The sequence below is a fragment of the Carlito syrichta genome, unplaced genomic scaffold, assembly GCF_000164805.1.
Source record: "Carlito syrichta isolate Samal-C Ts95f unplaced genomic scaffold, Tarsius_syrichta-2.0.1 Scaffold288175, whole genome shotgun sequence".
In the NCBI taxonomy this organism is placed as follows: Eukaryota; Metazoa; Chordata; class Mammalia; order Primates; family Tarsiidae; genus Carlito; species Carlito syrichta.
In genome coordinates, this window is record NW_007232271.1 from 58,861 (window position 1) to 86,219 (window position 27,359).

General features: G+C 40.9%; 1 protein-coding gene across 3 annotated transcripts in view; it reads left to right on the forward strand.

The window, feature by feature from the left end:
- PFKFB1 (6-phosphofructo-2-kinase/fructose-2,6-biphosphatase 1) overlaps positions 1-27,359 on the forward strand; it is a 51,483-nt gene that overhangs the window by 15,975 nt on the left and 8,149 nt on the right. Inside the window, exons 2-10 of one of the 3 annotated variants that reach the window (XM_008053461.1) lie at positions 7,409-7,534; positions 9,584-9,677; positions 10,472-10,538; positions 11,454-11,528; positions 11,999-12,055; positions 14,081-14,202; positions 20,656-20,863; positions 23,588-23,734; positions 27,139-27,243. In XM_008053461.1, coding sequence (XP_008051652.1) covers positions 7,409-7,534; positions 9,584-9,677; positions 10,472-10,538; positions 11,454-11,528; positions 11,999-12,055; positions 14,081-14,202; positions 20,656-20,863; positions 23,588-23,734; positions 27,139-27,243 — 1,001 coding nt within the window. The remainder of the gene's footprint in view (positions 1-7,408; positions 7,535-9,583; positions 9,678-10,471; positions 10,539-11,453; positions 11,529-11,998; positions 12,056-14,080; positions 14,203-20,655; positions 20,864-23,587; positions 23,735-27,138; positions 27,244-27,359) is intronic. The other 2 variants (XM_008053462.1, XM_008053463.2) reach the window with 2 other exon arrangements.

A 27,359-nucleotide genomic window follows, 5' to 3' on the forward strand; every position in this document is an offset into this window, starting at 1 on the left:
GAGTTAATGCTGTATTTCTGACCCCTAAACCAATGCTACATGGTATCATTCTAGATTTTCTCCCTTGTTCATTATTAATTTCTTTCTCAGACAGTAAAACACCTACCTGGCTCCCCTTACCTACAATTTATTTACTTATTTATTTGTTCAACCCTACTACACACACTGGTAGTTTCAGAATTGTTAACTCATATGCCTGTGAGAAACAAATTTATCAACTAGAGTACAATGTCTATGCACACCTTGTGATGATCCAATGTGCTACCGATGGCTGGCATTAGAAGGAATCTGTATCCCTGATCATGGAAAATGTGGCCTGGGACATCGCATCTTGAAGGCTGTCTGCCAGAATGACCGACAGTAAATATTTTTCATATTTATTTCAGATTTTCTATCTCTGCCCCATTTGATGAGGTTTGCTGTGCACTTGAAGCACAGATCCATTCATCACAAATTACATTCAATACTGAGTTATCCAGACATTTTCATTGATTTTTTTAAAACTTGAATACTATAAAATTTAGTTCTGTATTTTTGACATATATATGTTCAGGTATCACTTCCATAGGCCATACAAAACAATTCCATCACCCTAAAAAGTTGTTTTGTATAGCCCATTATAGTCAATTTCTCTGATCTCTTTCAACCTCTGACAGCTGCTGATCTGTTCTGTTCCTATAATTCTGCCTTTGTCAAGATGTCATATAAATGGAATTATATGTCAACTTTTGCATATGACTTCTTTCTCTTGGCATAATGCATTTGGGATTCATCCTAGTTGTGTGAATAAATAGTTCTCTTAATTGCTGGATGGTATTCTAGTTTATGGCTGTTCCACAGTTTGTTTATTCACTCACCAGTTAAGGAACATCTTGCTTGTTTCCCATTTTTAGTGATTATTAGTAAGGCTCAATAATCATTCTCATATACATTTTTGCATAAACTTAATTTTTCCACTCCCTTCCATATATACCCAGAATAAAAATTCTGGATCATATGTCAAGTGTACACTAAATTTTAAAAGTAACACCAAACTATTTTCCAAAATACCTGAACCATTTTGCATTTCTACTAGCAATGAACGAGTGTTTCTTTTGTTATGCATCATTGCCAACACTTAGTATTGTTATATAAATGGATATGTATTTAATTTTAGACATTTTAATAGCTATGTTTCAAAGTGTATCTCATTATATTTACCTGGCAGGGGAGAAACCATGATCTCATTGTACTTTTAATTTGCATTTTCTTAATGATTGATGAGATCGAGTATCTTGTAATACACTTTTTTGCTATCTGTATGTTTTGGCTAGTAAAATATTTGTTTAGATATTTTTCCAATTTTTAAAATTAGATTTTCTCTTTTATTGTTGTTTTATGTGTTTTTTATATATTCTGGATACACCAGATATGTAATTTGCAAATGTATTCTTTCAATCTATCATTTCTTTTCATTCTCTTGTGTCTTTCACAGATACAAACTTTTATCTATTAAAAACATGACAATCTTTTATTTTGTTTAAATTTTGTGGCTAAAATGTTTCAATATTTATAGTTTAATTTATCAATTTTTTCTTTTATGGATAGTGCTTTTTGTGATGTAACCAAAAACTCATTGCCAAATCCATTATGCAGATTTTCTTCTATATTTTTTATTTCAGAAATTTTATAGTTTTACATTTTACATTTAGACCTGCCTATGATCCATTTTGAATTACTTTTTGCATAAAGTTTAAGTGTTGAGGTTCATTTTTTGTATATGGATTTCCAACTGTTCTAGCACCATTTGTTGAAAAGACTGTTTTCTCCATTGAATTACATTTGTACCTTTTTGCAAAACCAGTTAACTATATTTGAGTGGGTCTATTTCTGAACTCTTTATTCTCTTCTGCTGATCTAGATGGCTGTCCTTTTACCAGTACCACTCTGTCTTGAGTATCGTAGCTTTATAACAAGTCTCAAAATCATGTAGTGAGGTTCCCCTAATATCGTTTTTATTTTGCAATTTTTTTTAGCCATTCTAGTTCTTTGGTTATTCCATATAAATTTCAGAATCATCCTGTTTATAACTTTAAAAATCCTGATAGGATTTTTGATTGACATTGTGTTAAATCTGTAGGTCACTTTGGAGAGAATGGACATCTGTACCATGTTGATCTTCCAATCCATGGACACAGTATGTCTATTTATTTAGTTATGTGATTTCTTTCAACAGTATTTTGTAGTTTCCACCGTACAGATCCTATACATGTTTTGTTGGCATTATACCTAAGTATTTAATCTTATTCAAGCTATTATAATTGTGTTTTTTATAATATTGGTTTTGAATTCATTCGTTGTATATAGGAATATGATTGACATTTATATGTTGACATTATATCTTGAGAACTTGATAAACGCATTTATTAGTTCTAGAAGGGTTTTTTAAAAATAGATTTCCTAGGATTTTTTTTTTATATAGACAATCAGACAATCATGTTGTCTATGAACGGGCCAGTTTTCTATGAACAGGGGCAGTGGAAAGGTAGGAGAGCACACACATGCACTGAAGAGAGAGAGAGCAAGAAAGAAAGGGGGCTGAACTCATCCTTTTTATCTGATCCTCTTCTGAATTAACTAACCCACTCCAGGGATAACACTATCAATCTATTCTTGAGGGCAGAGCCCTCACGACTTCATTATCTCTTAAAGGGACCACCTCTTAACACTGTTGCACTGGGGATTAAGCTCCAATACGTGAACTGAGGAGGACACGTTCAAACCATATTATGGGTTTTACTTCTTTAAGATGGATTACTTTGATTGATTTTCATATATTGAGCCAGTCTCTTATTCCTGGGATAAACTAGGTTTGTGATATATTAATTATTTATTTTATATATGGCCAAATTTGGTTTGCTTTTCTTTTAAGGACTCTGTATTCATGAGGAATATTAATTTGTAGTTTTCTTTTTTTATACCATTGTTTATTGTAGACATGAGATCTTACCAAGTTTCCCAGGCTGGTCTTGAGCCCCCTTGGGCTCAGACAATCCTCTTGCCTCTACTTCCCAAAGTTCTGGAATTACAGGTGTGAGCCACCACATCTAGCCTCTTCTTTAAGTGTATGGTAAAATTTACCAGTGAAACCATCTGAGCCTAGATTTTCTTTTGAAGGATTTTTAATTGCAAATTTAATTTCAGTAATAGTTATGGAAGAGTTCAGATTATCTATGTCATTTTGAGCAAGTTTTGGCAGTTTGTGCTTTTTGAGGAATTTTTTTCATTATATCTATTTGTCAAATTTATGTGCTCAGAGTTGTTCATTGTATACCCTTTTAATAATTTTAATATCTATGAAGTTTGTATCTCCTCTTTAATTCCTGGTATTTTTATTTTAGTTATTATATTTTTCAGTTGAAATATCTATTTGATTCTTGTATGTATCTTCTATTCCTTTGCTGAGTTTTCTATTTTTAATATTTGTTCCAAGATCATTTGTTATTGTTCATTCAAGCATTTTTATAATAAATAATTTAAGATAACTTTAGCATCTTATCTCATCATTAGTGTCTGTTGATTTTCTTTTTCCATGTGAGTTGAGATTTTTATGGTTATTTGCATACTGATTAATTTTAATTTGTATCCTGGACATTGTACTTTTTTTTAGATTTGAATCTTTTTTACATCCAATAGAGAAGGTCAATATTTTTTTCTCTTAGCCTTTTGTGTATTGTGATTCCAGCATCATTTCAGTTTTCAAGACTTTTGCAGTACTACTTAGGTCTCTTCTGTGTGTGTACCACCTAGTAGTCAGTCTGGGATTTGGGTGGAGGTCTACTTGCTAGTTGAGTTTCCAACTCTTTGTTATGCTAATTAGGATCAAAGTACTCATAGTACAGAAATAAACCCAGGGATTCAAATCAATTTTATGCTGTTGCTTTTTAAAACTCTTACATCTCCCTTATCTTTTCAGTACTTTCCAGTTCCCTGGGCTCCCATTTTCTGTCGTCTATTCAGAAACTACCCATTGTCATGGTTGTACCACTTCTAGAAACCAGTTGCAGGAGGGGAGAGAAAGAGAAGAAACTAGTATGAAGTCTAGTTGTGTCCTCTTAACACTGTTGGTTTACCACAGAGTTTTGATTCCTGGAGGCTCCAGTTTTGGGCCACTCTTACTTCTGGGCTTTGTTGTTTGCTGCATCCACTGAAGAACCAAAGAAGTAGTGTAAATAAAAACCCAAAGGATTTCCCTCATTTTCTCTGAACTTTACTTCTCTTGTTCATTCCTTAAGCCCAACTTCAGAGATTCTCCTGCATCTCACTCTGTCTGCTCAACATTGCTCACTTTTGGATTTCACACCATGTTGAATTCAGGCTCAGAAAACTGAAGGGAAAAAAAATGTTGAACTCACAAATGTTTAGGTGGTACTTCAACTCTGGTGTCCTTCCCTGATCCACCTACCTATATTACTTTTTAGTTTTCATATAAATATCCATGCATTCTATCAACATTTTATTTGAGTTAGTGAGAGATAAAAGAAAGTTCCAGAATTGGACCTAGCTATCTATGTTTTGTAGACAGCATGTAGTTGGGTCTTGCTTTTTTATCCAATCTGACAATTTCTGTCTTTAATTGGAATGTTTAGGCAATTCACATTTAAACTGGTTACCAATATGGTTGGATTAAAATCTACCATCTTTCTGTTTTACATTTATTATATTTGTTCTTGCTTTTTTCTGTTTATTGTATTTGTTCCCTAACCCTAACCCTAACCATCTGCTTTCTGTCTGTTCTCATTTTACTTGACCATTTTTTTATAATCCCATTTTTGTTTCCCGTATTTACTCATCATTTAAATGTCTTTTTAAAAAAACTTTTTAAATGATTTCTCTATCATTTACAATGTACATTTTTAGATAATTTAGGATCACATTCAAATAGTACTTTACTGCTTCACATGTAGTGCAAGTAGTTAATTACAGAATATTCCCGATTCCTTCCTCCCATTCTTTGTCATTTTTGTATTCCATTACATTTTTACATATGCTATAAGCACACAATACATTGTCACTATTATTGCTTTAAACAATTGGTTGTATTTTAGACTAATTAAGAATATGAAAAATAAAGTTATATTTTACCTTCATTTATTCCTTTTGCAACTCTCTTTCTTTAATCACATAGATCTCATTTTCTGACCTATATTATATCCCTCTGCCTAAAGAATTTTCTTTAATATTTCTTGTAAGACAGGTCTGCTGATGATGAATTTCCTCAGTTCTTGTTTATCTGAAAAAGTCTTTATTTTACCTTATTTTTGAAGGACATTTTTCCAGAATTTAAAATTCTGAATTGTCATTTTTTCTTTTAACACTTTAAAGTTTTCATTTGACTGTCTTTTTGCTTATGTGGTTCTGACAAGAAGTCTAGTATGATTCTTCTCTTTGTCATCTGTAGGTAAGGTATTCCCCAGCCACTCCCTCCTTCCTGGCTGCCTTCTAGATTTTATTTTTGTCTTAATTTTCTGCAATTTGAATTTGATATATATGGGTATGGGTTTTGTTTATTTATTTGTTTGTTTTTTATATTTACCTTGGTTGATGTTCTCTGAGCATCTTGGATCTGTTCTTTGGTGTCAGTCACTAATGTTGGAAAATTTTGGCCATTATGCCTTCAAATATTTCTTCTGCCCTATTAGTTTCCTTTTTATACTTTTTTACATATATGTTATACTATTTGATATTGTCCCAGAATTCTTGAGTCTTTTTCCTGTTTTCTTTCTTTAGTCTATTTTTCTCTCTGCATTTCAGTTTGCATAATTTCTGTTAACCTATCTTCAAGTTCACTGATTCCTCAGCTGTGCCAAGTCAATTGATGAGCACATCTAAGATATTTTTCAGATCTGTTACTATGTTTTTCTCTCTTACATTTATATTTGATTTTCTTATACCTTCCATCCCCTGCTGAAATTACTTTTTCTTTTTTTCTTTCTTTCTTTCTTTCGTTCTTTCTTTCTTTTTGTCAAAATCTCCCTCTGTAGAGTATAGTGGCATGCTAATGGCTACCACAGCCTTGACCTTCTGGGCTCAGGCAGTCTTTCTGCCTCAGCCTTCCAAGTAGGTGAAACAAAGGTGAATGCCACTGTGCCCAATTAATTTATTTATTGTAGAGACAAGGTCTCACCAAGTTGCCCAGACTGGTCTCAGACAGGCAATCCTCTCACCTCTGCCTCCCAAAGTGCTGGGATTACAGGCTTGAGCCACTGCATCCAGCTTGAAATTACCTTTTCTAATAGAGCCTTTAACATATTGATCATAGCTATTTTAAATTCCTTGTTTGATATTTCCAACATCATAACTGATTCTGTTACTGATGATTGCTTTGTCTCTTCAGACTACGTTTTTTCCCTTGCCTTGATTCTTCCCTTTGTGCTGCTCCCTGGAGACAATTTATCCCTTATAGATTTATTCCACTATGATTTTTACTAATATTTTTTAGCCTGGTAGCAGGGAATAGGGGGGCAGGGACATTCTGTACTATTCTGATTAAGCCTTAGTCTTATTTATTTACTCTGGGTTTTGGAGGTGTGACCTTCACAAGTGTTCCTGCTCCTCTTCCAAATGTAATGGTGGGCCTAGCATGTTTTCCTGCCCTTCCTGGGTTAGAACATTTTTCCCCATTTTTTATCCCCCAGCTATCATGAATTTCCACCAGTGTCCTCAGTTTCTGTTACTCTTACTTCTGAGTGTTAAGCCATTTTTCCCATAGGGGAGACTTGTCTGGGAAGAGTTTTAGTGGTGTCGGCCATTTCACTCTGCCAGCTGCAGTGAGTTTCCACCAGTACTCTCAAGTTACAGATACTATAGTCTTTCCCCCCTTGAATATTAAGGCATTTGTTCCACGGGGAAGACAGTGCAAATGGTCTAGGCAGAATTTCAGCAATGGCTACTGTTCTGTTCCCCTCCCCAAGCCAGAACTACAGGATATCTTTCTCAGAATTCTTCTCAGTCAGCACCTGGTAGGAGAAAAAGTCTGCAAAGGGTGCAAAATTGCCATGTCCGCAGCCCCTACTGGCTTCATATTCTCAACCTAGCTCACAACTAGCCTTTAACAATTCATTAATAATTTGTAACTGAATCTCCTTATGAGTTTATATATTGTTCAGTGATATCTGCACCAAGTAAGAAAATGCCTGGAGCCTGGGGCTTCCTTCAGATGCATGTTTCTACAGGCTTGGGGTTAGCTATTTGTACTGCAGTCTGTTTTCATATGAGTTCAAGAGAAGTCATTAATTTTCGATTTCCCAACTTTTTTTCAATGTGTTATTGTGGGAGAGATGCTCTTTCCAACTCTGAATCTCTGAGCTAATACCAGAAGATCATATGAGTCTAAGGATAAGCTTTTGAGACTCTGCTTATTTTCCAGCATCCATACCCCAGTTTACCAATTCCCCCACGATGGTGATCATGGTGGGTTTGCCAGCGCGAGGCAAGACCTACATCTCCACGAAGCTCACACGATATCTCAACTGGATAGGAACACCAACTAAAGGTTTGTTTTTGAAACCATTTGTTTTACAGACCCCTACAAACCACTGGCTGAAAACTGAGTAAGGTAGCAGGCCAATGGTTCAGTACCAGAAATGCCTCATCACCATTATTTCAAGAATTAGGATTACTACTACCACTACATTCTTATAAATCTTTTTAATTCCATTTTTTTATTTTTTTAAATTTTATTTTAAAGATGTGGGGTATAATTTAGGATTAGGTATACAAGTGATCATTGTACAGGTAAAGTTTGGGCCTCCCTTTGGTCCCCACTTTACCTGGCTTGAGATCAGGTACGCTTATTGATGTTGTGTTCCACCACCCCCCTCCAATTCTTATAAATCTTATAATTTCTTGAGCACATGCTCTGTACCCAATAACATGTTGGGTGCTAGGCATAGGAAAAGTAGTATTAAGATTCAGTGTCTGTTCTAAAGAGGTTTCATGACCTCAAAACAACCCTATGAGTAACATACTATTTTTTATCACCATTACTATTATTGCTACACCAATATTACAACTTTTATTAGCATTACCACTTCTTCACCATTTCATAGTTGAGGAAATGAAGGCCCAAAAGGTAAAGTGCCTTGTCCAAAGGCACATGGCCAGTAAGTGACAGAACCAGGATATGAACCCAGGTCTGTTTGATTCCAAGCCTGCACTCACTGTGCCAGGTCTACTGATGGGAAGGGAAAAAAAATCACACATCGCCCATGTACTCTTCTTTTCTCCATTATTTCTTCTTTTCTTTTTCTTGCCCATCCCAATATCCTAGCTCTCTTCCCCCTTCCCTCCATCCATCCCTTTCTGTCTCCAAGTCTTCTGTTCCCTTTTGTCCATTTATTCTTTCCCTTCATCTACATTCTCTTTATCTTATTCCCTGGAAAAAAGTTCCCCAATGGCTTTCCCTGTGCCAAAATCCATGCTAGGCACTGGGAATGCAAAAAAGGATAGACTCATGCCCTGTCCTTGGGGAGTTCTCAGCCTGGTTTGAATGCGTAAGAATACCTCAGGTTATCTAGGAATCCTAGAACAGGAGCAGGGTGCTGAGGGGATTCACAGAGAGATTCATCAGCTGGAAGGCAGTGAAAACTTCCTGGATAGGGTATGTTTGAGCTGGGTCCTGTGGAAGCAATAGGACAACAGTACAGGGAAAAGAGAGAAGGAACAGCTCTCATAGAAGACTGTAAGCTCTGAGGAGACTTTGCTGAACATAGGGGCATGTGGGACACTGACAGATGGGTCTCTGCCCTGATCCTCCTGCTTCCTTTCTGCTCCATTCCATTTAATTCTCATAGATGCCTCCAAAGTTATTTTTCAAAGGACAAAACGGATCATGTCTGAACCCTCCAAAGGTCCCCTTGGCCTGCAGGTTTAAATCTAAGCTCCTTCGTCTGTTCTTCAAGGTCCTCTGCAACTGGCCCCTTCCAGCCTCTCAGGCCTCAGCCACCATAGATGACTCACCATCCTCCAAATATACCCTGCCTTCTGCTAATGCCATACCATTGCTCAAGTTGTTCCTCTACCTAAAATGCCTTTGTTCCCCACTCTCACCTCCCCATGCCTACCTGTAAAACCACCTACCCTAAAAACCTGGCTCAAATAATATTGGATTAGGAATCAGGAAGCCCAGACTATATCTGTCACCAGTTTGACTCTTGGTAATTGATTTTACTCCCTAGATCTCAGTTTTTTCATCTTTCCACTGGAGTAGTACATTTAAAGGATTGAAGTTTGTGATAAAGTAGAATAGTGGGAAGATCACCAGCTTTGGAACCAAACAGACCTGAGTTTGAATCCCAAATCCCCAATTATTAACTGTGAAAATTATTTTCTGTCTCTAAACTTCACTTTCCTAATTTGTAAATGGAAATGGTGATCCCTACTTTCCAGGAGTGTTGTGAGGAATAAATGAACTGGTAGCCATAATTTGAAGCTTTGTAGCTACAGATTACACCTTCTCCTACCTCTGAGATTCCTCCCAGCAAGGACGTTTGTTGACTATTGGGATCTTCCCAACCTCTTCACTGGCGCTCCCTGCTTTCAGTGTTTAATTTAGGCCAGTATCGACGAGAGGCAGTGAGCTACAAGAACTATGAATTCTTTCTCCCAGACAACACGGAGGCCCTACTAATCAGGAAGTAAGTACCAACATTTTAGGAACCTGTGCTGACCCCTAGGTGAAGGAGTCCTTTTTTCAGATATTCAGGGAGTGGGGCAGAGTAATTTGGGCCAGGGAGGAGGCCCTCTAGACTTTCAAACAGTAGTCAGAACAACCCATTCATCCTCCTGCCCAAAGCCTGCTCCTGGTCATAACCATCCCCTTATCAAGAACCTTTAACAGTCTTCTACTTCTGACAGAACAAAACGGAAATTTCTCAGCTTAGCATTTGAGACAAGAGTTTCAATAGCTTGGCCCACTCTAGCCTCTCCAGTCTCATCAATCCAATCTCAGCACAGGTCCTGGTTCTCTTTTATTGATCCATGCCTTCATCAAAGAACCCAGCAACAAGAAGTCACTAAGAGATTTTTGCTGAAAAATAAATTGCCACTGCTGTGCCTATGTTTGCAGTGCTACCCATGCAAAGAATGCCTTATACTTCACAGACTACATAACCAGGCTCTACATGGGTTAATAAACCAGTTCAACTTTCCATTTGCTCAAGAGTCAGAGTCCTTAATATTGTGGCTTATATCCTTGTGCAACTTTTCCTGGGTATTTTAGTTCATGTCTGCCCCTAAGCTACTTTCAACTTTTTGACCCTTCTGTGCTTTACATGATGCCTAGAACATAGGCAACCCTAGGTAGATGTTCAAAAGATGAATAACTTAATCGCAGACATATGCGAGATGGTACAGAAGATATTGCAGAAAAAGAGAAGGAAGCATCCTAGGGGATAGGGATTGTGTCTGGTTCTTTCTTGCTCTATTTCAGGCAGTGTGCCCTAGCAGCCCTGAAGGATGTCCACAGTTATCTCAACCGTGAGGAAGGTCATGTTGCGGTAAAGAAATTTCCATTTTTTCCTTAGGTCATCTGCAGGGATGGAGAACAGATTATGTGTACTGAGCATTTACTATTTGCCAAACATTCAAGGTGCTTTTTATATATTAATAATTTTATTTAATGTTTCCCCATGAAATAGGTATTGTTATCCCCATTTTAGAGCCCAGAGGAATGGCTCACAGAAAAATTAAATAATTTGTCAAGGTGGCATGATTTGTACCTGGCAGGGCCAGAACTGGAATCCAGGTTGTATAACTCCAGAAACCCCACTCTTAATTACTGCTCTACCAGTCCACTGCCAGAATTCAGCAGGACTATGCTAGAGTTTAAGAATGCAGTATAAATAGTTTTGAGTTCTGCAGATTTACCTAAACATCTAGTCAATTTAATCTCACAGACCCTTGGGATAGAATTTGCAAATTTTAAAGGGGGAGGAGATTATTAAATGTGCAAATGGCCCCACCTCAGGCACCGAGGATAGGGAGTTAGTTCCTGTTCTTGAGGACTTCTAAGGTGATAAGGAAAGAAGTGTCATCTAGGAGTTGAGAGAACCAGTTCTAGCTGAGCTCTGTCAACAGCTCTTGATGACTTTAGTGAAGGCAGATTCTTCTTCTAGTCCTGAGTTACTTCACCGGAATTCTTTTTTTAGGGTAAAATGGCCCTAATAAAAACCCACAATTTTCTTCTTGCTTATTACACTCACAGGGTATTGTGCATTTCTGGGCAAACAGTAAGGGCTCGATGAGTACTTGTGAAATTGTCATAAGCCAATCCCAAAACATTCCTATTCTTCAAGACCCTGTTCAAGTTCTATCCCCTTCTGGAAGCCCTCACTTAGCATAGGAATAGACAAAGAGTAAGTGTTCCATTAACATCACATTCAGAGTAACCCAATCTCATTACCTGTCTCTAGGTTTTTGATGCCACCAACACTACCAGAGAACGACGATCACTGATTCTGCAGTTTGCCAAAGAACATGGTTATAAGGTACAATAACACTCCCATTCTTATCTAGAGCATATTAAGGAACTTAGAGCAGCCAAGTCAGCTATCATAGACTCAACATTTTAATTTGGTTGTGTGGATTTCCAGTATAAGGTCAAAAGCAGCAAAGCAGAACAGGAAAGGAGAGATGCCACATTAGTCAATGGACGATGACTGCTGACAGATTGGTACTGTGAGGGGTGGCAGTGAGAAAGGAGTAGAGAGAACCACTACAAAAAGCCTACATAAATTCTAAAACTCAGTAAATACACAAAATAACAGTTTAGGACCATTCAACTTAGAACCAATCTGCCTCATAAAACCCCGAAGCCTGAAAGCATTGCTGTATAAAAATACCGTGTTGTCACAGATGCCCCTGAGGATGACTGAGAGCCATTGAGAAGGGGTCATGATATCTTTGGCTCCTACCAAGCATAATCTCCTGCTGGAAATCTCTCTTCTGTTTCTTATAGGTCTTTTTCATCGAGTCCATCTGTAATGACCCTGGCATCATTGCAGAAAATATCAGGGTAAGGAGTACTAATTACCTTTCCTCCTCTTTATTCTGCCTTAGACTTGGAACATGCCTAAAAAGACTTCCATGAGATTCAAGAAGATATTCCTTTTTGAGTTTCTCCTCCCACTTCATATAGAAAACATTCCCTAACCATCCTGGTCTACAAGGATCTTATGAAATTAAATGAAGCCAATATATATATAGAACCCTTAGTATGTACTAGGCACCAAGCTGGACTCAGTAATTTTTCACAACAAACCTGCATATTAGGGACTATTTCCATGTTGGAGAGAGAAAACTGAAGTTCCAAGAAAATAAATGAGTTGTCAAAGATTTTACAGTCAGAAAGAGATAGAAGTGGGCCTGGACCTCAGGTTTGGCTGTCTTCCTTGAAAGCTTATGTTCTTTATTCTGCCCCACAATCTGTATCAGAACTATCACTGTTCTTATATTCTAGGCATGTGATCTCGAGCTAAGTCATTCACCACATTTTGTTGTTCCCTACTTCATTAAATAATTGGAGCTTAGGGACAAAAGAGGTCATTTCCTTCAGCCTTCCAACAGATACTTGAAATCTCAGCTAAGTGTTTTTCTAGATTTCCGTTTTGTGCCTGTAATGACAAGAAGTTCATAGCTTTTGATGAATACTCTCCAGTCAAGCTGAAATCTGCCTCCCTGTAATTTTCAGTCATTGGTTCATTTTTTAACCTGTTAGGACATAGAGCATATCCAGTTTCTTACTTCCCTCTTTATCCAACCATCTATCCATCTATTTATTGATTCAACAGTAGTTGACTATACACCTGGGCTGGGCCATTCTGGATATTAGAGACCTATAAATGGATAGAGGAGAGTCCTTCCTCTGAGATCACAGACTAGTGAGGGAGACTGACAAGTATGTAGAAAGAACTCTGAGATCAGTGCTGGGATGAGGAAACAGAGGAGGCTTTGCAAGCACTGAGGTGAGAATCTAAACTTACATGGGGAAATATATAATGGAAGGCTTCCCAATGGAGGTAATAATTGAAGAATGCATAGGAATTTGATGGGTGAAGAATGGGAAATAAGGAAATAGCATATACTAAGTATAGCATCTCCAGGGAACTATAAGTAGCTTAGCTTGACTAAAGCAAAATGTGTGGAGAAATGGGAGATTAGTAAGATATGAAAATGATGAAAGAATTTGAGGCCTAATCATGACAAGCCATGAACCATCTGCTAAAATAGTTCAAACTTTTTCCTAAAAGATATGAGAAAATATAAAAGTGTTTTAAGCAAGAGAATGATTTGGCCAGATGTGAATGTTAGAAATATCCTTCTGACTGCCAGTATGGCAAATACATCAAAAGTAACACGACCATAGATAATACAATAAGCCACAGAACTATAGTTAGCACAGGGAAGAGAGAATGGATATCTAGAGGAGAAGATACAGTACACAGGGTTTGGTGCCTGCTAAGAGGTGAAGGATCATAGAAAGAGAGACATCTAAGATGACTCCCAGATTTCATTTAGACTCAGGTTACTGGGTGGATGAAAGGGCCACTCCCTGAGATAAGGACTGTGGAAAGAGATGGTGGGTATCAGAAGATTAGGAGATGCCAGCCTTTCAGAAATTCAAAGACAGCATGTCATAATTTCTCAGCACATACTCAGTACATGTAAGCCATAATGACCCCTGGCTACGATCTCTAGTTCCTTTTATTCAGCCATTTCTCACATCACAGTTTCTGGTCTTCTTATAAATGTTCTTCTTAAGCAGTGTGTACTCTGGACTGAGTATAATATAACAAGGCTTGTTTGACCACATGGTCAATCCCACAGAGATTAGAAATCAGGGTTCACACAGTCCAACTTAATTTCAGTTGACTGATTTTGTAAACTTGGGCATGACCCTTTCTTCAATTCTCTGTTTTCTTACCTTTATAATGAAAGATGTTGTACTCAATGGTCTTTAAGGGTCCTTCCTAAGGACACTGTCATAGTCTCCATCTCCCAATGTCTCCCTTGGTGCCTCTGTCCTTCTCCCTGCTTCCAGCAAGTGAAACTTGGCAGCCCTGATTATATAGACTGTGACCGGGAAAAGGTTCTGGAGGACTTTTTAAAGAGAATTGAGTGCTATGAAGTCAACTACCAATCCTTGGATGAAGAACTAGACAGGTAAGAGCCCAGCATCCCAAAGCTGAGGTCTGGATCATTAGCTCAGTTTTGATATCCTGTAGAACCTGGGAAAATATCTTCCTTTTTTGGTCCTCAGTTTCTCTATCTGTAATGTCAGGGAACTGGACTTGATGACTTTTCTTCAAGGGTCCTTCTAGCTCTGATTGCTTGATGTATAAAGTGTTCATAAGATGACTAAAATAGTGCATTCCTGAGCAGTATGACTAGACTAGGAACCTTGGAACAACTACCTCCCTTTTGTGGGCGTGGCTATTGTTACTGTAAAAATATTCTTCACACATGAATGACACTTAATTTTCCAAACATGTTCACCTTTTTTCTTTCATTGAATCACCACAACAACTATGTAAAGAGGCTAAGATAGGTATTAAAATCACAAGTTTTCAAGAAGAGGAAATTGAGTCTTAGAGAGCTGAAACTACTTTCCCAAGTTCCCACCACAAGTCAGGGGGAGAGTTAGGATTCTAACTACCATGTTCTGTCTCTTAGTCTCTTCTCACAACGCTCATGTACCTCTTCAGTCAACAAGTATTTAGCCCCCTTGGGCTGTGGTATATGTAGAGGATGTAAATAGGGGCAATAGAGGTAAATCCTATCCTGAGGTAGCTTTCATAATGCCCTGACATATGGGGAGACCCATGAAAAACAGGATATATTCTGTTGTAATACCGGCCAAAGATAGAAGCAGTGATAGTAGGCAGTACAGGGCAGATGTGAGTTTTAGATGTAAGGTGTTCCCAGAACGCTACTCCCTTTCAAAATGGATTATGAGAAGAAGAGACCCTCATGGCTCATGCCCTTTGGGACCCAAGTGAGAAGTATAAGGAAGCCTCAAATGGTCATTACCACCCTAAGAAGTTTAAAGAGCATCGTTCCAGACTTACCCAACCAAAGTACAGAGAGATAAGTATTGTTACTGCTCCACTCCTCAGATGGAGAAACTGAGACCCAAGTCAGGTCAAAGGCTTACCAAAGAGTTTCAGTTTAAGATGGTTGACTAGAAGCATGTAGAGGGCAGTGCTCTCATGGAGAGTGATTGAAATGGCAAGTAAACACTAGCTCTGTCAGTGGCTCATTTTGGAGAACACCCTGAAGTTCATCAGAGAAGTGACAGGGACCACAGAGAGCAGAGTAGAGCAAGACCAGGCAACCTGCAAAGTCAGCTCTGGCATAGAACCAGGAGAGAATTTCTAACAAGAGAAGGGGTGAGTGAGTGAGTGAGTGAAACAACCCCTGGGATTCCACGTTTCCACCACAGACCTTTGCAACCCTAGTAAAGGGAAAGCTTTCTCAATCCCCACCCCCACCCCTAGTATCCAGTACAACACAGGGAGCCACCGAAAGTCTGGACAAAGGCTTAAGCCCACATGGAACCCAGTGGACTCCTGTTGATCAGTCTAGTTCTGACTGACACTCCCTCACCAAGAAAGGAAGCCAGGTGCTTTTGCTCACCCTCAGGAGAGATACCGCAGCCATGGAAGGAAGGAAGGAACCAGTGGACAACATGCCAATTTAAAACTTTATTACAAAGTACAGTAACCAAAACAGCATGGTACTGGTACAGAAATAGACACATAGACCAATAGAACAGCACAGAGAACCCAGAAATAAAGCTGCTTACCTACAACCAACTGATCTTTGACAAAGTCAACAAAAATAAATATTAGGCAAAGGACACCCTATTTAATAAATAGTGCTGGGAAGACTGGCTAATCATATGCAGAAGAATGAAGATGAATCCTTACTTTCACCATATACAAAAACTAACTCAAGATGGATTAAAGACTTAAATGCAACACCTCAAACTATAAAAATCCTGGAAGAAATCCTGGGAAACACTCTTCAGGACATTAGCCTAGGCAACAAGTTTCGACCAAGTCCGCAAAAACCAAAATTAACAAGTGGGACTTAATTAAACTAAAGAGCTGCACAGTGAAATAAACTATCAACAGTGTAAATAGACAACCTGTTCAATGGGAGAAAATATTTGCAAACTATGCATCTGGCAAAGAGCTAATATCCAGATTCTATCAGGAATTTAAATGAATCAACAACAATAAAATAAGCCCATTAAAAAGGAGGCAAAAGACATAGACACTTCTCAAAATAAGACATGCAAGTGGCCAACAAACATATGAAAAAATGCTCAGCATCCCTAATAATAAGAGAAATGCAAATAGAAACCACAAGATACCATCTCACACCAGTCAGAATTGCTATTACTAGTAAGTCAAGAAACAACAGATGCTGGTGAGGTTGCAGAGAAAAGGGAATGCTATATACTACTGGTGGGAATGTAAACTAGTTCAGCTCCTGTGTAGAGTAGTTTGAGTATTTCTCAAATAGCTAAAAACAGAATTACTTCTTGACCCAGCAGACCCATTACTGGGTATGTACCCAAAGAAACATAAATTGTTTTACCAAAAAGATACTTGTACTCTTATGTTTATTAAAGCACTATTCACAATAGCAAATACGTGAACAAACTTAGATGTCTATCAACAGTGGATTGGATCAAGAAAATGTGGTATATATACACTATGCAATACTATGCAGCCATAAAAAAGAACAAAATCATGCAATTTACAGCAACATGGATGCAGTTGGATACCATTATTCTGTGGGGAGCAGATGAGCACTGTCCGGACAGCAGGCCTCGACCAAAGGCAAGGCCCCAAGTGAAGGCAAGGTCCCATTTGGTTGCTCCACACCCTAACCAAAGATCAAGGGATGCAGCCTGCTACACAGAACGGCGACTCAGAGCTCACACATCCGGGTGCAAATAGTACAGATAAAGCCTTAGCAACAACAAGATAACCTCGGAACAGCTTGCCATTTAGGTAGCAACAAAACTCCATTATAGCTCCCTTATAGTCCTTGAATTCCTCCCAACTTCCTTTGTGCTCAATTATAAAATAAACATGCTGAGCTAGTTCAGGGCCACTTCTCCTCCATCAGAGGAAAGTGTCCCACCTGGCCCCAGCTTTTCTTTATGTCTTTGTGTCTGTGTCTTTCTTAATCTCTTGCCGCTCTCTCTCAGGACCCTCAAGGCAACTACATGGGCCACAACATTATTCTAAGTGAATTAATGCAGAAATATAAAATCAAATACTGCATATTCTCAATTATAAGTGGGAGCTAAACACTGGGTGTACATGGACATAAAGATGAGCACAACAGACACTGGGGACTCCTAAATGGAGAGGGGAAAGGGGGACAAAGATTGAAAATCTACCTATTGGGTACCATGCTCACTATTTGGGTGATGGATTCAACAGAGTTCCAAATCTCACCATCACACAGTATACCCAAGTAACTAACCTGTGCATAGACCCCCTGAAATAAATTTAAAAACATCAAAACTTTAAATTGAATTAAATTTTAAAAAGCAATAAAAAGGCTTACCTAGCCAGGCTCAGTGGCTCAGCCTATAATCCCGCGCTTTGGGAGGCTGAAGTGAGTAGATTGCCTGAGCCCACGGGTTGGAGACCCGCCTGGGCAAGCAAGACCTCATCTCTACAATAAATCAAAAAAATTAGCCGGGTGTGGTAGCGCGCGCCTGTATTTCCAGCTATTTAGAAGGCTGAGGCGGAGGGAACGCTGGAGCCCAGCAGGTCGAGGCTGCGGTGGGCAGGAGCATGCCACTACACTCCAGTCTGGGCGACAGTAAGACTCCAACTCAAAAAAAAAAGCTTACCTAAAGCTACACAATGAGTCAATAGCAAATATATAATCAAATCCATACCCTTAAACTTTCAGCCTGGCTCTCCCCTTCCCACACTCTCATATCATAAAAAGTGTCACATGAGGCTCGGTGTCACATGATTGCTCAGTGCAAGGGGTGTGGCCATTATGTACAAGTGTGCACATTGTTTATTGTACAAACACCCTGGTCAAGGATACATTTACTTCTCTCACCGAGATATGTGCTGAAATTAGGCTGTGTGCACCCCGAGAAAAGTGTGAATTCTTCAAATTTTCACAAAGACACCATATAGGCTAACAGCATATGGTGAAAAGAGTCTGAAGGAGAGGGGCTGAAGTGAAAGAATGACATTGAGAAAGATTCCAGCTGTGTGCCTAGACTCCTGCAGGTACTACACTGGTGTTTAATTAATCAGTTTAGCCCTGAAGAAGACAGATCTAGAAGGTCATCTTTATGACTTCATTTTCTTTTCAACAAACATTTACAGTTCATGTACAGGGGCCTAGTCCTGAACATGAAATCCAAAGAGAAAAGGGCTGTCTCTGCTTTGACAGAATGTCCAGTTGGTTGGGGGAAGACAATGAATATGTGGACTGTGGAAACATAAAGCATGGGATCCCCAGGCTAACTTGGAAGAAGAAGGTCTAGAAGAGCTGGATTACCCAATAATTAGATTAAATGTGTGCTTAGGGCACCAGCCAGGTAGGGGCTACCAAAAATAAGAAAAAAACTATCTTAAAAATTTTTAATTTTTGATATTTCAAAAACAGCATCAAGGTAGTCATAGTAGAAAAAATAATACCAGAACTTGGGAGGACCTCTTCATATTATTATATGGTTTATAATTTTTATTTTAAATTATACATGGTAGAAGTGGGCATTAACTACTATAATAATTTTGGTGTGGAGCACCTCTAAAAGACTTCACATGATCCTGGGCTCAAAGAAGGTTTCAACTTTGCAACTCAACTTTGAAAATCAAGCAAGGCACATCTTTTCAAGCAAAGAGAACAGCACTTTGTAATGGCCTAGTAAATTTGAATAAGAGAAAAGAAGTACAGAAAATATTCCAAGTGTAACAGTAAAAGTCTGAAGACAAGAATGAAACAGAGAAGTTATGAGTATGGATATGAGACCATAAAGTGAGGCCAACTGGGGCCAGTGTGTGAAGGCATCTAGAATATCAGACTAAGCTGCAGAATTTGGAAGTTATCCTTGAGTCATGCAGGACCTAGTATAAGGAACAGACAGTAACTAGGCAACAAGGTTGCATCAGATATTTTCTACCCCTAGGCTCTGGGAGTCCTAGGAAACATGATTGGAGAAGGAACCATTCTGGGATTTAAATCTCAAGTCTACTTTTTCCTGAGAAGGTGACCTTAGTCAAATTATTTCCTCTCTCTGTGCTTCTGTTTCCTCTCCTATAAAACAGAAATGATAATCTCTGCTCTATATAATGATTATGAGGATACATGTACTTTATAAAATCCTCATTCACTGCTAGATGCACAGAAAATGTTCAACAAATGCCAGTGCCCTGTGGGAGCCATTGGGCATGGATTACAGGACCAGGCATAATGAATGTGGTACAGATTTAAAGCATTTCTCTAGGAGGATCAAGGAAGATGCTTTCTGAAACCAAACCCATCAGCATGCTTACCTGCGTCAGGTTAGTAAAGCTCTTTCCATTCAATTCACCAGGGTTGCTGGTGTCACCTTATTGCCCCAGCCTCCCACACCTCTTCCCCGCAATCTCTCTGAACTCCTTGCAAGTCAACAACTAAAGGATTAGTGCCTGGCACAACAGAGGCCACAGGAGTCTTGTTCCATGGTTTTCGTCTTCTCATTAGTCAATTTTCTCAGCTTCTCCACAGACAGGTTGTTGAAAAGTTTGATTATCACTCGGTGTTTGGATATTAGCTCACGACAGAGTACAGAACTTAGGAGACAACAAGGAACTTGAAGCAAGGACCACAAGTTCCCCAATGGTGTTGTGTACCACCGATATATCCCTAAGCCCCAGCACTTGGCACACCTTAGAGGGAATAACTGTGGAATGAATGTTGAGCATTGCCATGTGTTTCCAAGTATATGTTCCTGACTGGCTGAAGAGCTCCCAAAGGGCAGACAATGGATTCCCACCCCAACGAAGCACAATGCCTAGAACAGAGGAGGGTGTATCTGTTGACTGCATGGCAAATAGATAGAGAACCCAGACCAGCCTCCTTTCTGAGTGAGGAGAGAGGCATACACATGCACAGGCACAACCTGGTAACTGCCTGTGAGTATAAAGTACAATATATCAGAGAGGTTCAAAAATGGAAGGAAATGCCCAGCTTAGGATCTGAAAGAGTGGGAGAATCACAAGCCAGGTTTGCTGCCAGTGAGATGTTAGAGACAGCCAGGGACACAGATGATTACTGTTTCTCTCTCAGTATGACAGGGGTGTGCCCCTCAGCTGCCTGTCGTGTGATGAGTGAAGGTGAAAAGACAGCCTGGCTCAAGCTGAGGCTGAGGAAGGGAGACAGTAGTAGATGGTAGCAGACAATAAGCTCTTCGAGGTAGCTAGGAACCAAGGATCTAGGACAAGTACTCAGAACAAGGCAAGGAATGATGTCATGTTAAGTGAGAGCTGAATAGTGAAGGCTTGAAAACATGGTGTGTGGTTGGGGCTCTACCACTAGCAGCGCCTGAGATTCCCTTGCTCCTGCTTGGGTCTGGCCCAGCCACCTGTCCTACATCAAGATCTTTGACGTGGGCACACGCTACATGGTGAACCGAGTGCAGGACCACATCCAGAGCCGCACAGTCTACTACCTCATGAACATCCACGTCACACCCCGCTCCATCTACCTATGCCGGCATGGTGAGAGCGAACTCAACCTCAGAGGCCGCATCGGGGGCGACTCTGGCCTCTCAGCTCGGGGCAAGCAGGTAGGGAGGGCCCCATGCACCCAGCCAAGATGGGTTGGCTGGGTTGGCCCAGGTGGGCTGGAGTGGGCCAGGTGGCCACTGCCTGGGTCCTGAGGTGGTGGGGACCCAGGGATGGGGCAGAAGCTCTTCCACCCATTAGCCACTCAGTTGTGACCCAGCCATCAAATGGCTCCCATATGCCACCTGCCTCTACAAGTCTAATAGCTTGGCCCTGTCACCCAAGGCCTGCCCAAATCTGGCTGCGTCTCCAGCCCCATTTCAGTGACCACCCGGGCCCCCACGTCACCGTACCGTCATCTTTCTCACAACTCTCCCTTTGCTTGTGCAGTGTCACCCACCTAGGCTGCCCTCCTCTGCCCCCTCTGTCAGCGAGTAACCATCGCTTGCACAGACAGCTACCCTGAGGGCTCCACCCTTAAATCCTTCTTCTCCCCGACTCAGGGCTGATGCTTCCCTCCCCTTCCCCACCCCACCACAGATGTCACATTGGCAGCACTTGTCCCCATCTGTGACTGCATCCTTCCTGCCTTCCCAGCTCCCTTCCAAGGCCCAGAGCCTGCTCCAAGGTCTGGTCCAGGAAGCCCTCCCCCTCCTCTCCTCCCTCCCAGGCAGGTCTCCATGCCCTGGGCTCCAGTTCTCCCATTTCTGCCTTATCTCTGACTCTCCTGGCCTGAGTCTCTTCTCCCCTGCTGAGCAACATGACGTCCATATCCCCAGCTGAGGATGCATGTTCTGGGTGCTGGCTAAATAAAGGGCTACATGTTCCCAGCACTTGACCCTGCACCTGGGCTTGTAAGCACAGATATTGTTCCCTCTGGGAGGACCACTTGGAGGAGGGATGAGTGGGAAATGAAGTGCAGGAGGGACATTTATTGTCATTATTGTCATTTCTTGGACACCTATGCTCAGTCATGTTGCCATCTGCTTCCACTTGTGTGGCCTCATTTAATCTGCACCACAGCTCCAAGGGGTGGCCATGAATGTTTCTGGTGTAAGGATGAGGAAGCTGAGGCCAGAGAGGAGCAGAGAACAGCTCCAGGGCACACAGTTTGGACTTGACAGAGCCAGGATTGAAAGCTAGGCCTTCCTGCCTTTGCCTCAGCTCCCCCACTAGAGAGGTGGACATGTCCCAGGCAAGGTGCTGCCCCAGAAGGCTGGGTTCTCCTAGCTCCCTTTCTGTTACCACCAGACTGGAAGTCTCCCCTTACGGTAGACTCTGAACCCTGATTCCCCCATCTCCCATTCCTCAGAGTAGAGTCAGAGGCTGCTGGAGGCCCTCACCCACAGCAGCCCCTGCAGGGGTGTCTGGGTTGGAACTGCCTGGCTCTGCCTGCACAGCTCAGAGCCCCAGTTGGACACATGACGGTCTCTACGTGGGAATCCTCTCCACATACAGCCAGTGCCACCTTACACTCATGGGCACAGAGCGCCAGGCCACTTTACAAAGCACCTCCCCATCGACTGTCACCCCCAGCACCATAGCTCTCACTTGTCCAGCACCCACTGAGTATCAGGCAGAGGTCTGGGTGCTCCCCACCCACTATCTAAAGTGATGCTCCCAGAGAGCAGGCTGGGGATCCAATGCTCTTTGCATCTTACAGGCGGGATATGAGGCCAGAGTGGAGCAAGGATGTGTCGGAGGGCATACGGGACCATGAAAGGGGGCTGGGGGAGTTCAATCCATGTCTCCCGTCTTCCATTCTGGCTCCTTCTGCTGAATCTCACTGACTACTGACTCATACCCATAATTAAATGTATGTGTGAAGTGCCTATATCTGTATATATAAATGTGTGCCTGTATCTATGCATCCGTGTGGATGTTCTCAACACACACCTGTGATTAACACCACACCTATACACAGAAGAGCCAGTCATTTGTTCCTCTGGGCTCCCACAGACTTTTGTGTTTCCTCTCAATTCTGCCATTGCTCCCCTTGCTGTGTCTTGAGAACAAGAATATCCCACCACACAACACTCTCAGCACGTGTTGCCTTAGAACCTAGGTGCCTGGAACCCTGCTTAAGCAATGGGTAGTCACAGCGTCCAAAGAGTAATGTCTCCCAAATCTCGCACTCCCCACTTCCAGATCATACTCTGGGTACCAAAAATTCTAGAATTTCTTACCCTTATTGCCGGTGTCTGCTTTCAGTGCCTGCATGGGCCTATCCTTATCCACCTGAGGGCAGCTCTTGTTACAGGAGTATTCACCTTTAGGCCAAAGGGTGACCAAGGAGTTGCTTTTTGTGGAACATGGGGGTTGTTGGAGGTGGGATGTAGACAGAACTTGGTCATGTGACTGGATTATCCACAAGCATGTACTCAAGGCACCCAGAAGTACAGGATCGTGCCAGAAATGGAACTATTAGGGAAGTAGACTGTAGGTGAGTGCCTCCATTGATACTCTTGTCCTAGGCTCCATAAATGTTAGAGGTGGGCCTGCTTTAATGAATGAGTAACCGAATAAGGGGGTTTCATGAGCAAGCATCAGTAAATCACACACACACACACGCAGACACACGCAGACACACATGCATACTTTTCTATTTTCTTGACCCTTAACCGCATGGGGATGTATGGCTTTTTAATAAATTTGGAACAAACTCTCCACTCTTGCTTGTTCATCGCCACTCCATCTATGGCAGATCTGAGTTTGTTTTTATGGCTACTGTCTTCTCTCACCTTTCCATTTCCCCTCATCTCTTCTTCTGCATCTCCACTCCCTAGTATGCCTATGCCCTGGCTAACTTCATTCAGTCCCAGGGCATAAGCTCCCTGAAGGTGTGGACCAGCCACATGAAGAGGACCATCCAGACAGCTGAGGCCCTGGGCGTCCCCTATGAGCAGTGGAAGGCCCTGAATGAAATTGATGCGGTGAGATGAAGGGGATGAACTTCCTGCTAGGGAGGGTGGGGCTTGAGTTTAGGCTTATGCCCTGGGTTGCTTCTGTGCCATGTCTTATGGAGATTCTGATTAATTCAACAAACATTTTTTGATAATCAGCCATGTGTTAAACCCTATTCTGTGTCTTGGGGATCCAGTGGAGGCCAGAATAGACATAGTCACTGCCCTCATGAAGCATAAAGACAGATAGTAATTAGAACATTACATTTCAGTGGCAAAGGTTTATGAGAGAAGTACAAAGGACTACGGAGGTAAGGGTGTTCCTGACTAGACTTGATGGCAGGGGATTTACAGAAAAAGCTTCCTGAAAAAAGCTAGATGTGAATTAAGCAGAAAAAATGAGCTGATGGTAGGGAAATAAATTTAGTTCGGGTACAGAGAACAGCTCATATGAAGGTTCAGAGATGAGAAAAGGAATGGAATGTTCAGGAAACTGAAGGAAAAATTAGCAGAGAGACTGGGACAGTGATAGTGAGGTCTGGAGAAAAGGGAAATGGGACTGCAAAGAAAGCCAGGCCATACGGCCTTCAGTCCATATTGAGGGGTTTGAATGCTGACCTAATGACAATGGGAAGCTATTGATGGGGTTTAGGTCAAGGAGGAATGATCTGAATATGATTCACTTTCTTAAAAAGCCCACTATGGGCATGTGTGGAGACTTGCTAGAAAAAGGCTCAGAATGAGCACGTAGAACATTAGTCTGGCAAGTGATGAGGGTAAGTTGGAAAAGAATAGGGGTATTGGATATGGAATGAAGAAGAACTTGAGGAATGTCTGAAAGGTGAAATTAACAGGACTGACTACAAGGGGTGAGGAAGAGGGAGGAGTGAAGGATCCCACCCGATCTCTCTTCAGGGTCAGGTTTTCCCATGAGCTCTTTGAGAAAGGAACTGCTTCCATTGTCTACTTGAACTGTATGTATACTGGCACTAAGCAGTAGCCCACAGATTATGGTTGTCAGGCATCAACGAAAGTTTCACCACAGGTAGAGATAACTTGTGTGTGAGTAGGTTAACTTGCTTGCCTGCCAGCTATGCTTCTATAGATACAGATATATATGTGAGTGTGTGTGCATTCATACATATATATGTACAGAGATACACATTTTGAAAAGGGCTGTATAGCATTGTTCTACATATCACATACATTTGTGAGAAAAATATATGCAAGCAAATATGAAAACTCTTCATTATAAGAGTTAGTTGCTGCTTATCGCTACCCTACATGTGATGTAAACATTTGTTGAACACCTCAGGTGTGGGGTGATGCTGGAGACAGATTAATCTGATTGGTTCCTGTCTTTACTAAGTTTTCAGGCTAAATAGGGTAGATAGAGGAATACACAGAGAAACACAAAACAGTACGTGTGATACAGGCTCTGATACATGAGACTATGGTTGCATAGAAGTTGGGGCAGGGCACCTGACCCAGCCAGGATCTGCCTGGAGGAAGTGATGCCTAGCTGAAGCCTGAAGCATAGTGTGCGTGTGTGTGCATGTGTGTGCGTGCGTGTGTGTGTGTGTGTGTGTGTGTGTGTGTGTGTGTGTGTGTGTAAATGCTAAGACTGTAGCAGTGGAGACACAGAGGAAGGACAAAGGAATAGATTTGAGAGAGTTTAAGAGGTAGACTTTCAGGAATTGGCCATGAGAGCTGGAGGAGGAAGAAGCGAGAATTTAAAATGATGCTTGTTTCTGTTTTACTTTCCATGGTTAATAATAATATGAATACTTAATTCCATTGACTGAGTTTTTAAAATGTGCCTTGTATATCCTGTACTAGTATCTTTTACATACATTATCCTTAATATTCAAAATACTTCTATGAGGTAATTGTAATTCTCATTTTGCAAATAAAGAAAATAAGATTCAGAGAGATTAGGCAATTTGCCTAAAGTCTGTAAGGAGTCAGTGGCTATTTCCACAGGCAATAGGCTCCTAGCATGCCTCAGAATAGGAAGCTGAAGTCAATCTGGAAGAACCTTGTGTACCTAGTAGGGTGACCTTTCTTCTATAAGTAATGACAGTTGAAGATGTTTGACACTGCAGAGCTGTTTGTGTGTTGGGGCAAAGGTTCAGTTCCTTACCCCTGAGGGAAGCCTGGTAGATAGACCCAAAATATATTAACCAGAGGCCACTGCCCCGCTACAGGAAGGTTTAATTAGAATTCAAACAAATAGAAGGAAATGTTAGAAACTTAACATCACATCTCACCACCACCAGCAGCCACGTCACCTCTGGAGATTTCTCAGTATACTTGGAATCTCTCATAAACTCTTAAGAAACTCATTTCCTGAGACCTCAAGTCCTTTTTTGGGTAAAGAGAATGTATCTCCCCAAAGCCTACTCTGAAACCATTAGGAACTTTCTAATTTTTCCTCTCTGAGATGTCTGTGGATACCTATTTCTTTATCTGCCAGAATTCCCAAAGTAGAGGTCTAGACAGGAGAGATGGAAAATGCTATAAAATAGGAGGGCACAACACACATGCATGCACTTGCATACACAGTCACAGACACCCACAAGTGTGTGCATACTCACATGCATGCACTTCACAGACACCAATCACACCTGAACCACAGGTGCACAGACATACACACTTAGACAGACATACACAATTAGAGATAAATATGGACACACTCATCATGGACACATGTGCAGTCTTTGTACATGTATGCCTAACATGGTCATACCACATGAAAGGCATACCATAGACATGTACATAGTACAGACACATAGCCTCAAGTTCACACAGACCTCAGATGTAGGCACACAGGTACTTACACACATATACTACAGACATAATGAGGAACATGCACATTCATGAATACACATGCCACAGACACACTGAAACCCACACAGAGAGACATACTACAGAGCTGCACACATGGGCACATTCTCAGATGCTCAGACACCCTGTACATACACATACACACACAAGCACACAACATATGCTAAGACAAATACACACACAAACACAAGGCCTAAGTTCTTAAACCATAAGTACACATCACAAGCATGCTACATACACACTTTTAAATACAACCACAAACCCTTAAGCCTACATATTTCTAAAAATACATACTTATATGTATATTGTGCACCTATAGATCTATTGAGACAATAATAGAAAAATGCCATACACTCAGCCTGAAACACCTATCCACATACACTCACTCTCACATCCACACAGCCACACACCTGATACATACATACACATATACACTCACAGACAACAAGCACAAACCCAGAGCTGTGTTAATAGAGACCCAAATGCTCATATGCTGCTGTTCCACAATCATTGGCCTCAGAACTATGGCAAAGGCTGTATGGATTTCACCTTGTGAATATGTTTGCCTGCGAATAATTTTTTTTCAGGGTGTCTGTGAGGAGATGACCTATGAAGAAATCCAGGAACACTACCCTGAAGAATTTGCACTACGAGACCAAGACAAATATCGCTACCGCTATCCCAAGGGAGAGGTAAGATTTGGAGGGATGGCCTTATTCCTAGGACTTCTCCCCAGTATCTTAATTCCAACTTCCAGGATTGTTGCCTAGACAGCTTTAGAATCAAAGTAAAGCATATTTTGCAGCAG